We start from the raw sequence: 14,254 nt of genomic DNA, 5'->3' as shown, positions 1-14,254 counted from the left end.
TTACATCTTTTTCTAACTGCAGCAAGAAACAATGTAAGTGATAACGAGAGTTATACACTTCTTTACCAAAATTGGAAGGCAGTTTTATAAAATGATTCCATCTAGTGTTTGGGTTTTTAAATTGAAAAGAAAAAAAAAAATTCCCTAGGGAGAGTTGCAAAATTCATAAGATATAGTACTAATGTTTTTTCTAGAAAGTTAGGTCATAGTAGGGCATAGCTATGTTATTCTTTCATGAGTCTTTGGGGGTTTTTTCAGTCAGTGTATTTAACTATGCAACATAGGAATAATAAAAATTCCAAATTCACAGTTGCTTTCTAAGGGATTTATACGGCAAAAATATTTTCTTTCTAAGAACATTGATTGACAAACATCGTCAATATGAAAGACCAGGAAGAGTGTAGTGTATTTTTCCAATACTTTAGTATTACTTAATTTATGAGATGTTCCAGTAAAATGCTGTTCTTGTTTACATTTATATCTGGGGTGTAATCATCAAAGAAATTAGATCACATACAAGTCATTTTAGCAGCTGAGAGGCTTATATACTCAAGTGGGCAGTTTCTTTCCCAGACTCATTCATTAGAGATTGACCTCATCCCATTGTATTTCAGTATGATGACTGAGTAGGGGGTGAATTTAAAGAGCAATTTTTATAAAATTTTAGAAAAAAAACAGGCAAGGACCAAAAATACTTTTTTTTTCTTTAATTAGTTTTCTTAACGATCTTTAAATTTCCCCACAAAATATTTTAAAAAATGGAAGTAGCAATTTTTCTCACTCTCACAGAATTTCAGTGACAGTGACTTTAATAATTTTCTTTTTTATAGATACATACAAATATATATATATATATAGATATTTCTAAAATATTTCTGTATTTCTAAATCTAGGTTTTATAACTAAACTACACCAACAATAATCTTTGTGTGACCTAGAAGAAGGTTGCCCTAGGTTATAATTTCCTATTATTTTATTTTAGTTTTCTTAGAGAAACAATATCATTGCTTGTACACCTTTTCCTTGATTAGGATCTTGTAGAGTACTGTAAGTGTTCTATAGTAAGCCACACTTATATTTAAACCTTAATGCAGACAAAGTAGGGATGTATGAAAATGCAGACTAGGTTTGGCACTCTGAGGGGGCATAGCAACTCAGATATTATTTTTTCTGTTGTAATTAGTACGTACCATATCTACTAGGGTATCATATAAATGCTTGTCAAATGAAGAGAGAAGACAGAATTTTTAGGTTTTGATTTTGAGGAGTTAGATTTGTTGTGGTTTTTTTTTTTAATCTTTATTCATGATCACAAATATTCATCACAATCAGTGTGAGCTATTATTTTTTCATGTCCTGTTCATTCAGTGTTTTCTTACCAGATGTGTGGTTTTTGTCACTGTGCGCCTCTTGATTCCTTCCAGACAATTCACTTACTTGAAATGTTGCATCCAAGCTAGATGAAGTATTCCAAACTAATTTAACAATGGGTTTTGCACCCTTTTTACAATAGATGTGCCTAGATCATTGCTTGGTTTCTCTTGCTTGGTGATGGCAATACCCTGGCAGAAGTTTTACCCCAAGCAAGCTGCATAATATTTTGCTTCACTCCTATTAACAGTATCTGTCTGATCTAAAAAAATTGAACTGGTTTGACATTTTTTCTGACAAATTCACACTGGACTTTATTTATCCTTCAGTAAGGATAAATAAACTGTAAGTCTAACATTTCTTTCATTAACTGAAGCTAATCTGATTCTCTTGCATATAATTTTTTCAATTTTGCTAGGTTAATATAACTAAGGCTATTACAGAGCAGCAGTAACACAGAACATAGATATTTGAAGCTTGATAAACTATATTTCTATGGATATGCATAGAAACAGATGTGTAAATATATATGCATACACACAGCAGGTATATATGTAACAGTTGTGTATTTATGTAGTATTCTCTATTTAAAATAAGGGTTTCAAGATAGACACACACAAACATGGTTTTGGTTTATTCTGGTATTTTTGGAAAAGGACTAAAAAAATTAGAATTTGGCAGAACCAATGTGATTTGTATCTTGGCAAAAAAAGCATCTAAATTTATAGAGTACCTATGTGCAAATGTATTTCCCATGCTTCTCAGTATTTTGCAAGCTTCAGAGTAAAAAGTAGTTTGGCTTATTTGTTGTTTCAGTCAAGGAATGTGATCTGAACCACAAATAATTTTCCTCTCTTTCTCTTTACTTTTGCAGGAACCTTGCTCAGCTGTCATGGGCTGTGGGAAGAAAATAGATAAATCAATAAAAAATGGCCTATATTGGCTTCTACATACCATAGCAAAAGATTTTGATGCCTTAAATGAGCGCATTCAAAGAGATACATCAGAACAAAAAGCATATGAAGAACAAAAGAAACTAGAACGAGCTGAGCGAGTGAGAAGGATACGAGAAGAAAGGTATTCTCTGTAATTTCACCTACCACCCCTTACTCCCTTTCTCTAAGATACCTGATTTGTTCCTGTATATAGAGCTTATGGGAACCAAGCTATCAAGGAATTAAAGCTTACAAGCCAGGAGCCTCCATATTAAAAGTAAGGACCTGAATACTAAAGCCTTTTCTTTAAGACTTACAAGTTTTTGCCTGGTTCACCCTCTTTATTTTATTCCATATTATGCTGGAAATGTACCATGAATGAGAATTGCAAGGTAGTTCCATAATAAATTTGGCCTTGCTAATATAACTTCACAGGAGGCTAGCCTAAAAAATAAATTCTGTCATTTAAGTTACAATCAAGTGGGCTTTAAAATAAACTTTAATTAACTTAGATCTTTTAACCCATATGTGAATATCAAAGAGTAGATGTGAAACTTTGTTCAACACTATGCTTGCTTAATAAACTTCAGGATTTCCAGCAGGTGATGTATGGAGGGACTTAAAAGTGATTCATAGAGGGGAAGCAGGACCAGTAATTTATTACTTACCTGCAAAGCTCTTTGTGGTCATCAGCAGCCCACACAGCAGCTCACATAAGAGACTGTTGTGAATCATTTTACTGGGGCATTGTTACAAAATTCACTGAGAACCTGTGTCCCCTCATCTGCTCTATATATGTAAAAAATTGCAAGTCTCTGTTACTGTGAGAAGTGACTGTGAAGCTATTGTGAAGTGTCTTGGCTTGTACTCTTGCTCATCGAGTTTTCTTCAGCAAGTAAATTATTTAAGCATATTTTAAACACCTGTAATTTGGCACTGTCTCCATACATATTTCATAAACATAAAAAAATGCATATGCTGTTATATGCAGGTATCTCTGCATAGACCTTGAAGGTCACAGTGTCCAACCACCAAGCCACTGCCCACCACAAAAAAAAAAAAGGCACCACGCCTATAAGAGCATGTCCTGATGTGCCTCATTTCCATGGCTTTTAAATACCTTTGGGAATGGTGACTCCACCACCTCCTTGGGCAGCCCATTCCAGCACCTAACTAAATTCTCTCAGTAAAGAAATTCTTCCTAATATGTAGCCTAACCCCCCCCTGGTGCAACTTCAGGCCATTTCCTCTGGTCTTATCATCTTTTACTTGTGAGAAGATGTCAGGCCTTAACTCCCTATAACCTCCTTTCAGGTAGCTGTAGAGAGCAGTAAGATCTCCCCTCAGCCTCCTCTCCTCCAAACTAAACATTCCTAATTCCCTCAGCCTCTTCTCAGAGGACTTGTTCTCTAGCCCCTTCTCCAGCTTGGTTGCCCTTCTCTGAACCTGCTCCAGCACCTCAATGTCTTCTATGTAGTGAGGGGCCAGACCATGCTGGATTGTGTTAGATTTATGCCATGCTGAGAGGTGTAGCAAGGAGGATGGACAACCTAGTGGGTTTCTACAGGGGAATGACTACATCAGTTGACAAAGGAAAAGCAGTGGATGTGGTCTGTCTGGACTTCTGCAAGGCCTTTGACACAGTCCCCCACAATATCCTAGTCATCAGGTTGGAGAGATACAGTGTGGTGGATGAACTGTTCAGTGGATAAGGGATTGGCTGAATGGTTCCCTCCAGAGGGCAATTGTTGATGGCTCAAAATCCAGATGGAGACCAGTGACAAGTGGTGCCCCTCAGGGTTCCCCACTTGGACCTCTACTGTTGTTTAATATTTTTATCAACAATACAGACAGCAGGAGTGAGTGTAGCATCAACCAGTTTCTAGAGGTCTTTTCCAGCCTCAATAACTCTGTGATTCTGTGAGTGGTGCTGTCAGTAAACCAGAAGGATGGGATGTCATCCAGAAGGACCTGGACAAACTGGATAGGTGGGCCCAGGTGAACCTCACGAGGTTCAACAAGACCAAGTTCAAGTCCTGAACCTGGGTTAGAACAATCTGCACTAACACTACAGGCTTGGAATGAGGTTTTAGGAAACAGCCCTGCAGAAAAGAACACGGGGGTGCTGGTGGAAAGAAAGCTGGACATGAGCCAGCAGCGCATGCTTGTAGCCCAGAAGGCCAATTGCATCCTGGGCTACATCAAAAGAAGCATGGCCAGAAGATCAAGAGAGGTGATTCTCACAGTTTGCTCTGCTCTGGTGAGACCTCACCTGAAGTACTGTGTCCAGCTCTGGAGCTCTGAATACAGGAAGGACATAGACCTGATGGAGCTGGTCCAGAGGAAGGCCATGAAAATGATCAGGGAGCTGGGGCACCTCTCCTACAAAGGTGTGGGAAAAAAGCCTGCGGAGGCTTAAGGGTTCCATGTGCACATCAATATGATTGTATGAAATTGTTTATTAACAATTTGCACTCACTTCTATAGAGAAGCCTTGTTTACACCATCATATCATGCAGGTGACTTTGCATTCCAATTACACATTCCATTCTCACGGAACCCACTCTTCTCACATAATTATTTTTCTCTTCTGTTGCCAATTAAGTTATCTCTCATTAGCTCATTTTTAGAAACCTGCAACTAGGCCTCAATAACCATTAACCCAATGTAGCCTAAGCTGAAGTAAGTCAGGATTGCTCACAACCTGTATATTTCTGAACTGTTTCCCCAACACAAAGACAGGCTGAGAGCTGGGGTTGTTCAGCCTGGAGAAGAGAAGGCTCAGGGGAGACCGTATTGTGACTTTCCAGTATCTGAGGGGGCCTACAGTAAGGCTGGAGAGGGACTGTTTGCAAGGGCCTGTAGTGATAGGATGAGAGGCAATGGTTTTAAATTAGGTAAAAGTAGATTGGATGTTAGGAAAAAATTCTTTACCCTGAAGGTAGTGGAAAAATGGAACAGGTTGCCCAGGGAGGTAGTTGAAGAGTCATCCTTGGACATACTCTAGGTGTGGCTTGACAAGGCTCTGAGCAACCTGATCTAGTCACTGCTTACTGCAGGGAGGTTGGACTAGATAACCTTGAGAGGTCCCTTTGAACCTAAATTATTCTATGATTCTGTGATTCTTAACTTCTGTGAGTCTATTTGAAGCAAATATAATTCCCTTTTACTCCCTAAACTAGTCTTCCACCAGATCTCCAATATGCATATTAAGAAGAACCAAAAGCCATGAGAAATGGAGGTATTTTAATACTCAAAAAGGTTTTGGAGAGTTTGGTTTCCCAACACATAGTTTTATTTTTTTATTATTATTAAATACTTTGAAACAATTGTTATAAAAATTACTTGTGTGAACCTTTCAGTATACTGTTGAACAATCAAAACCTCCCTATTATAGATGTATTCTGTCACATATCCTTTCCTCAGAAACTTCTTTTATTTCCTGTAGTGCTGATTGGACATCCTGGCACATAGCAGCATGTGTTTTTACCTCTGTCATTACATATCTGTGTGCTTTATTGATGTTAGCCTGACATTGTGATTTCTTTAGAATGTTTCTCAAAATACAGAAGCATATTGTAAACATCTGTTGGCATAAATTGAAGGATAAGTTAGGTGACCTCATTTTTCTCTATTATGTAAAATTTATGGCTTGGCTTCTTGTTGTTCATCCTCCCTCTTTCCCCTCCCCACCTCCCCAAAAAAAAACAACCCAAACAACTCACCACCAACCCCCGAAACACTCAACTGATGAAAACAACATAAACCCAAAAACAACAACAAAGGGAAAGAGAAGAAGGAAGAACTGCAGCTGATGAGGAAGACCCAGAGCCTGGGAACTGTGAAAACCCCTTCCAGCCTATATCAACTGTGATCTCTGAGGTATGAAAATAACTGGAAACCTGGATCATTTTAGACTTACCACCATCAAATGTCTTAGAAGTAATGAGAAAAATGGTTCATTTTGAAGAATTGTTTAAAATCTGTCTGCACAGCATTATTTATTTGTTCATTTATTTGAATCTTGGCAGTCGTATTTTGTGTGCATAAAATCAATGCTTTCATTTTATTAAAATACCCTTTATTTGAAGACAAAAAGTTTTGTAGACGTAGTAAAAAACAAAAAAAACCCAAACACAAAGTATTGCAACCATGATTGAACACATTTTGAATTAAACTACTGGATATTCAGAAGGGGAAAATGAATTGAGGTCCTTTAGCTTCATATAGAGTGTCTAGTGATGTAGTGAGTTTCATAAAATCCTCCTGCCTACTTCAACCATTTAGATTTTTGAGCGTAACTTTTTGTTGTTGTTGAAAGCTAAGACATTTTAGAAGTTTTCTTAGCTTTGAAGTATGATAAGCATGTTTATATATATGTAGTTTCTTTAACCTGTATTTCTGAGTTCAGGTAGATCTAATCTATTTACGGTGACTTTTTTTATTCAGTTGACTTGAGATAAGATAATCTTAAGAAACACATAAATTCTTAAACACTTTTTCAGTAATTCAAACATTTGCTTCTCTCCAGGACAAAAGTGGCCATATCCCTATGTCTTGTAAAGTCTTCTACTTGCACACTACTTCACTTTAATACATGTAGAGTATGAAGAGAGAGGTATAGCTGCGAGTATTACAGCGATGGTGATTTAGTCATGTAGAAGCTGTGAAACAGACCATTATTGACTCTGTATGATATAATTGTTTTTTGACCAAATTATGGTAGAACCCTGAATTATGTGTATGTATATTTTGTTTTTACTAAAACATTTAAAAGAAGAAAAAAGAAATTATTTTAAGAGGAAGAAATATTAGAAGTTTTCTAAACTTCAGCTCAGGACTGCTAATATTGTTTATTTAGCTAAGCATTTTCTGTTGTCATATGACCAAAAAGAAAGAAGAAAACAGATTATAAACCTAAAAATACTTTCTTTTGCTGTTAATTTTTTTTCCTCTGGACAGGCTATTGGAATATTAATTTCTTCACCTATTTGAAAGTACTTTCTATGCTAGATATGGGACAAAAATACTTTAGGAACATTTTAATTTTTAAAATAACATTTCTGTCTTATTAGTCAGTTTACAGCATTAGAAGTTATTAAAAAAAGTCTCATGCTTGTTGTTAGAATGAAAAACAAATTGAAAAGGAAAAGAAGCGGCAAAGGCTGGAGACTGAAAAGACTACGATTGTCTTGAAATCTCAAACAAAGCAGGAACAAATGGATGCTCAGCACTTATCAAGTAGCAGTAGTCAAAATACAAATGACAGTAGGCTTGAAATGTGCAGTTCTGCAACAACACAACTTTTGCAGCATGAAGAGAATGAGCAGCAAGCCTCAGAATGCTTTGACTCAGGTAAGACTTCTTCCTTTAATGTCTTTCATGTGTTTAATATTGTTTTTCATGTAGTTCTTCCCTTTTCCTGCATGTATTATTTTTTATGATACCACACATCAGCTTAATCCATTGAAAACACAAACCTTCACTATTTGGTTATTGTGTTAGAAAAATCTGCCTTGAAAAAGTGTGTATTGGTGTGACTGATACTGTTTCTGAAAGCAGGCTCATTTTTGTCATAATAAAGTATGTGGTCTGCTTTCCGTTAGTAATAAGCTAAGTTGAGTTTCTTTATTAAAACATAGAGTTTGCCTATATCTTATGCTTACAAATTATTTTCCATAACAAAATGTGGTGTAAATTTGTCATTTCACATAATTTTCTGCATAAGTTTGGACTGAAAACACCAATGTATAATATTTTTTAAAGTATCTAAGGTATTCTCTGAATATATCTGCATGATATGTAATGCTTTATTTCTGTTTGATATAGATAACAGTAAGAAAAAAAGTAAAAAACCAAAATTGAAAAGGGGCCACAGAGTAGAGCCTGTGAATTCAGATGACATTATTCCCAAAAATCCTACACCACCACCAGCTCTTCCACCAGGTAAGTGTACTAACAAACACTGTTTGATGTCTCAAGTTGTGGTTGTTAATTCTTCCATAAGTATTCCTTTGTGAATGCTGAAACTTGAATGGGCTTCATACAAAGATACACTGCCAAATTTTACTCTTGGAAATTTTTGTTGCAATTTCCCACTTAATGGTATGACTTTTCAGCAGTATTGGTCCTGTTCCTTGGGGAGGATGTTAATATTATCACAGAAAAGTCATGAACTTGACTACTCAGTGGTGAAAAAGTGATTAAATTATCAATATTTTTAAGGGTTAACTGGTTTACTTTTAAAGTACGCAATCAAAATTCATCATATAAACAATATATGACATACTTTTGAGATTTCTAAATGCATTGATTTCTGATCTCTCCTGAAGATAACTGGCTTCTGTACATGTCATCAGAATCGAGTGGAGCCATGGCATGTTTTGACTGTCTTTGTTTTCCTTTAGTTGGCTGGGGAACTCCTAAACTTAATAGACTTCGAAAACTTGAGCCTCTTGGTGAAACACATCAAGCTGGTAATTGAAAATATTTGGGTTTTGTACATTTTTTAAAGCATTCTCCATTGTTCATTCACTTCTATATTAATTTCATTTTTCATTCTTCATCCTTTTGTTTTGTTTTTTAATTTCCTGATGCCAGTTTTCATTGACCAAAAGCTAACTCTTTTGCTTAGATGAAAGCATCTTTTTGATTTTTCAAGACATGTAGTTTTTTTACCAAAATCTCTCAGATTCCCATATAAAGTTTTGAAGTGCCACAGTATATCAGAAGCTATTAATGATCTGAAGTTATTTTCACAGGAGCATGAAATATTTTAATGTGCCATATAACAAAGAGGATCAGTTACTTTAAGAGTCCAAACATATATTGCATTCAAAATGGAAGTTTCAAAGCATATTATTATTATTATTATACAGTTCACTGTTATCCAATGCAATGGGGACAGGAGTTGGGTTACCTGCATGCTGGAAGAAGTCCAGGTACTCAGCAGGGAGAATAAGCAGCACTGCAGAGATCTGGCAGGGCTTGGCATCCATAGTGACCTTCAGGCTGCTTCTGCACCAAGCTGTCAGCTTCCACAGGGATCTCATGATCTGATCTGGAAGTGCTGACACATCTACAGTGCTGAACCCAAATGGGCCCCGTGTATTTCTGTAGTTCTGTGAACTAAAGCCTATGTCCAGAGTAAGGTCACTCCTTGTGTTTCTTCCTGAGGTAGTCTAAAAGGGCTGCCTACTGCTACTGTTTCCATGTGGCTTTAAAAGCACAGTCTAGGATTTGTGTCACATATGTGTAGGTGTTTTCTGCTGCAAAGGAAAGCTAAAGACATGAGCATGTATGAAGTAAGTGCAATATGTCAGAAACTTCAAATGAGAGACTGCAGTCACAGCTATGATGAAAAGCCTGACATAAATTTACATGCAGAAACTGAAAACTAGGTCATTGATCTTCAAGGAGAGATGTCAGTGGTAAAGCTTGGGATCTGCTGCTCTACCTGAAGAGCCAGTGTCCCTAGAAGTTCACCAACTGATAGAAGAAATAAATTAAATAACTGGAAATGTCAAAGTATAGTAGGCAGGTTCTTGATTTCTCAGTAATTACTTATTTTCATTTTTGGAAGACTATAGAAGTTTTTCATACGCTTCTGCTGCCTCTTTTTCAGTTTTAGATGATAGTGTCTTTATATTTTTCTTAAATTTTTAACTTTCAAATGTTGAAAAGGCAAGTGAACGTAGAGATATCTGGAGTAATATGAGAGGACAAGAACCAAACTAAAGCAATGGTAAAACTTCTACAAATTGAACAAAGAGAATGTTAATTGAGGAACTTGCAGAGAGAGGAACTCGGTGTGGATATAGTGATCCTTGAGCTGTAACTCTAACTCAAACTGATTTTACTGCTGTCATGTAGTACAGCACTGTATAGACATTTCTGCTGAAGTTATGGAGCGACAGAACATGGAGCTTCTCTACCAGAGAATCAGAAGAGGCCTAAAGGGGAATTAGCATACCTTAAAAACTAGATATTTGTTTTTTCACAGGAGTGAAATTCATATGAGTAAAATGTAATTTCTAGTTTTAATCATAAAACTATCTTGCTCTCTTTTTTTAAAGGCAAATAAAGAGAAGGCGGCAAGAAAGAAAAGCCAGATGAAGAGGTAGGGAGGGGAAGAAAGGGGTGTTACTTGTATCCCTGCCCAAGGGAGGTGTTGCATTTTGTAGCAAGAGCATGGGTGGGACAAAGGAAAAGAACCAAAATGCTTCAGCTAGCTTCCCTATTCACAGGTGTGTAAGTTTGTGACCTGAGATATATTAATATAATCCATTTGTAAAAGAAGTGTAATAGTGGAAGTATTTTGGAATCTAACCATGGCAAATTTGTTAGTAGAGGAACTCTTTGCTGAGATCTGGGATTCAGATTACAGAGATGTGGAAAATGTTGCTGATTAATATATAAAATTAGTGTAGTTTGAGGTTGAAACAACCTCCAGAAGTATGGTTTTTCATGCTAGGTGTTCTCAGAGACATAAATCTTTCTTAATGATTTAGTATGCAAGCTGAAAAATGTGTTATGAGCAGGCTATTTTGTTTATACATTGAGTCATTATTGTGTCATTCTAAGAAGACAACATTATGTTGGATATTTGGGCAGAGAGAGTCAGGAAACTGACTAATAAAAACATCCATTGTACAGGTTTTATATGAACTACAGAAAAGTTACATTATTTTACTGATTACATGTATGGATAACTAAAATCTATCCTACACACATGTACACATATTCTTAGAGTAATCCAGCTTTCTTGTTGTTGTTCTTAATTTTAGCCCAGGAATTAATTGTAGCACAGACTATTGTATATGTGGAACAAGTAGAATATCTTTTTCTTGGAAAAAAAATTTATTAAAGCTGAATTTTATCAGGCAGGCCAACAAGCCTTTGCTGGGGAGGAGGTTATCTGCACAAACAAGATTGAGATTTGAATTCTTCAAAAAGCTGCTTTTATTTTTGCTTGATTTCTGTCTGTTTCCTCTGACCATACTTCATGATATTATTTAGCTTGTGCATGTACCAGTCTGCATGTTTCTTTTCTATCAATTAAAAATGTTTGAGAAGACTTCGTATTATCTTTTGGTGTACTCAATAACTACCATTTTTAATACTTTAAATACCTTTACTGTCAAAAGCAAATGTTGCACTTTTATCTAAAAATTCTTAATCTAGGTTTTTTAGCAAGTTAGTATGGCTGTCAAGTTAGATGCCATGCATAAATGAACCAAAAATTTTTGACACTGCATGATATTACTGCCACTTCAGAGGTAATTGCAACTCAGCTTTTACTACAGCAGCATTCAAATTCTGATACTTCATTTTTTTGATTGTTATTTGTATCCTTTGGATGTCTCATTTCCAATTTTTAGGGTTGTTTACAGATTATTTTGGGGCTTGATCTTGCAAACGCTGATGAATATATTACAAAATGTAATTAAACCCGAACGTATTACAAAATGGAATTAAACCCTGTTGTGGCCAATACGCCTCCAAGTATTAATTAGCACTATGTATGAAAGTTGCCTGTAGGAATTAGTTGTAAACTTGTAAGCTACCTACCTTTCATTAAGGAAGCAGCAATTTACTGTACCTAAACAGCCTTTAAGCAAGGGAGATGGTAAATGACAGATTAACATGTTTTTTTTCTCTGACATTTCTTATGCAGATTTCTATGGGAAGCCTCTGCCCCCGCTGATTGTACGCCAAAGACCTAACAGTGATACCCATGATGTCATCGCTTAACTGGATCACAAATACCATTAAAAAACATCATATAAAAAAATTATCAGGAACATCTTTTGCCCTTGGTGGAAATTTTAAAAATTACAGTCTATTGGCTTGTTGCAAACTTAAGTTTGTGACAATTAAGCGTGGAGTTTATTCTCTCATACGTAGTTGATCAGACTGTCATTTACTTTTCATATCACCAGCGGTTCTTCAGGATTTAGCAAGAATTCAAGAAAGGTCTCTGTGTCCCTGGATGCTCATGTGAACACAGCATTGAATGTTTATTTGGTTGATTTGTGAAAAATACATGGCTTTTAACCTGAAGAAAAATATCATCAGCGTCACATAATAATGGATTGTATGTTCTCATCAAGACCTTTCTCCAGGTGCCGCATGGTGGTTGGTATTTTTGCAGCCCATAAATGGTTCTGAAGCATTGTGTAAGTAAAAATGGGAAGGTTATGCAACAAATCTTGAATATATTTTTCTAACTTTTTAAAAAATTATTTGAAAGTTTTAGTAGATGTGTAGCTAATGCCAATAAAAATGATACCTAGAAAGCTTTAGAAACCATACAAGTAGAGTATGTTTGTCTCTTACTTTTCTCTTACATTGATGATACCTGTTATTAGGGATGATATTACAGTTTAAATATTTTGTATTTCTGACAATCAGGGAAAGGGGGAAAGTTAGAAGGGAAAGTTCAAGATTTTTTTATAAAAATAATGCTATTTGAATTGTCTGCAAGTTTTTTTATCTGTTTCTTTTGTTAGCTGAGTTTGGCATAGGTAAAAAATGCTGTTGGAAAAATAGAGCTGAATATTGTATTGTCTACTACATCACACATGAAAATTGCACATAGTAGAAGTTTTGCACTATTTCAGTCACCATTTCTGATGGAAAACTGAATCAACCAATATGCATACAAGCTCCAGCACTTTTTAATCTTGATAATACTAAAATACCATCTTGAACAAAAAAGACTACAGATTTATATGGACTTAGGTAGCATTTCCATGTAATGTGTTAATTTTACATTTTAAAAAAAACACACGCAAGTGATAGATAAACAGCAAGGGTTACAGGTGGATATATTAATATTGAAATGGTTTGTATGTGCTGTTTCTCCACTTATATGGGAGACAACCATTGGTATATTTTGTAAAGTTACATAACTATTCTACTTTGTTACAATATGGATGAAACACCCATTCAAAGATGTTTTTTTAAGGAAGTATTACACAATTTTCTATTATGCTCTCAGTCTTCCATAACATGGTATTTCTAAAATATTTTAGTAGATGTTCAACCATTGCAATGTGTGTATTCAGCGTTTTGACATTAGAATTCCTTACCATATACCCCTATAAAACTATGAGTTACATAAATAAACATCTACCATATTAATAAAAATGAAATAATTAACAAAGATTTGTAATTAAATATGGGGGAACAGTGTTATGAATCTTAAGTTTGGAATGGGTGGAAAGGGATATTCCTCTTTAGTTTAAGGTTGACGTTTGTATGTGGCTGTCAGCATGAGAATACTTCTCTTGTATTCTAATAGTATAACATGGTTCAGTTTGATTATTCTCGGGATTTATACACTTCAAACAAACACAATATTTATTGGAGGGTGAGTTACAGAAAAGTTTACTTGTGCAATTGCAACCTTGCTAGCTTTTAGCTATGTTACAGGGGTTTTTTTTAACTTTGAGGCTCTAAATTTGCAGAATTTTTTTTTTTACAGCTTCAGTTTCTAATAAATTTATTACCCTTTTATTTTAACACTAATGTAAAATAAATTCAGGGAAGTCTAATAAGACAAAGGTAAATATTGCTGTGGACACAAAATTGGAGAAACTGAAATATACAATGTTGAAATGCCTGTTATGTGTGTGTGGACATATGAATCAGTTTCTGCTTTTAAAATAAATTTTACCAGTATGTGACCAAAGTAATAAAAAATGTTTTATACAGTTTTGTTTAGTAACATGCTTTGTAATTATTTACTAAGTAGTTTTTTCAGTAATTTATACAACCTTGACTTTTTATTTGCTCAATGACATTTATGTGTAGAATAAAACCAATCCACTAGATCCACGTTTCACATATAGTCATGAATTTCAGAAGCAAGCATAGTCATAAATGTTTAATGGCTGCAACTCTCCTTTACACTACTAAACTGTACAAAATTAGGGGCGTTATAT

At 35.3% G+C, this 14,254-nt stretch overlaps 1 protein-coding gene across 2 annotated transcripts in view; it reads left to right on the top strand.

The window, feature by feature from the left end:
- Window positions 1–14,026, top strand: part of ARL13B (ADP ribosylation factor like GTPase 13B) — a 45,145-nt gene extending 31,119 nt beyond the window's left edge. The window contains exons 6-11 of one of the 2 annotated variants that reach the window (XM_030444057.1): window positions 2,246–2,448; window positions 6,092–6,188; window positions 7,433–7,661; window positions 8,136–8,252; window positions 8,714–8,782; window positions 11,983–14,026. In XM_030444057.1, the coding sequence (XP_030299917.1) occupies window positions 2,246–2,448; window positions 6,092–6,188; window positions 7,433–7,661; window positions 8,136–8,252; window positions 8,714–8,782; window positions 11,983–12,059 (792 nt within the window). In that variant the 3' untranslated portion in view covers window positions 12,060–14,026. The remainder of the gene's footprint in view (window positions 1–2,245; window positions 2,449–6,091; window positions 6,189–7,432; window positions 7,662–8,135; window positions 8,253–8,713; window positions 8,783–11,982) is intronic. The other variant, XM_030469654.1, reaches the window with a different exon arrangement.
- Window positions 14,027–14,254: the final 228 nt, after the last annotated feature.

Source organism: Calypte anna, chromosome 1, assembly GCF_003957555.1.
Source record: "Calypte anna isolate BGI_N300 chromosome 1, bCalAnn1_v1.p, whole genome shotgun sequence".
NCBI classification, from domain to species: domain Eukaryota; kingdom Metazoa; phylum Chordata; class Aves; order Apodiformes; family Trochilidae; genus Calypte; species Calypte anna.
Note: the sequence above shows the minus strand (reverse complement) of the source record. Positions and strands in the feature narration are given on the sequence as shown.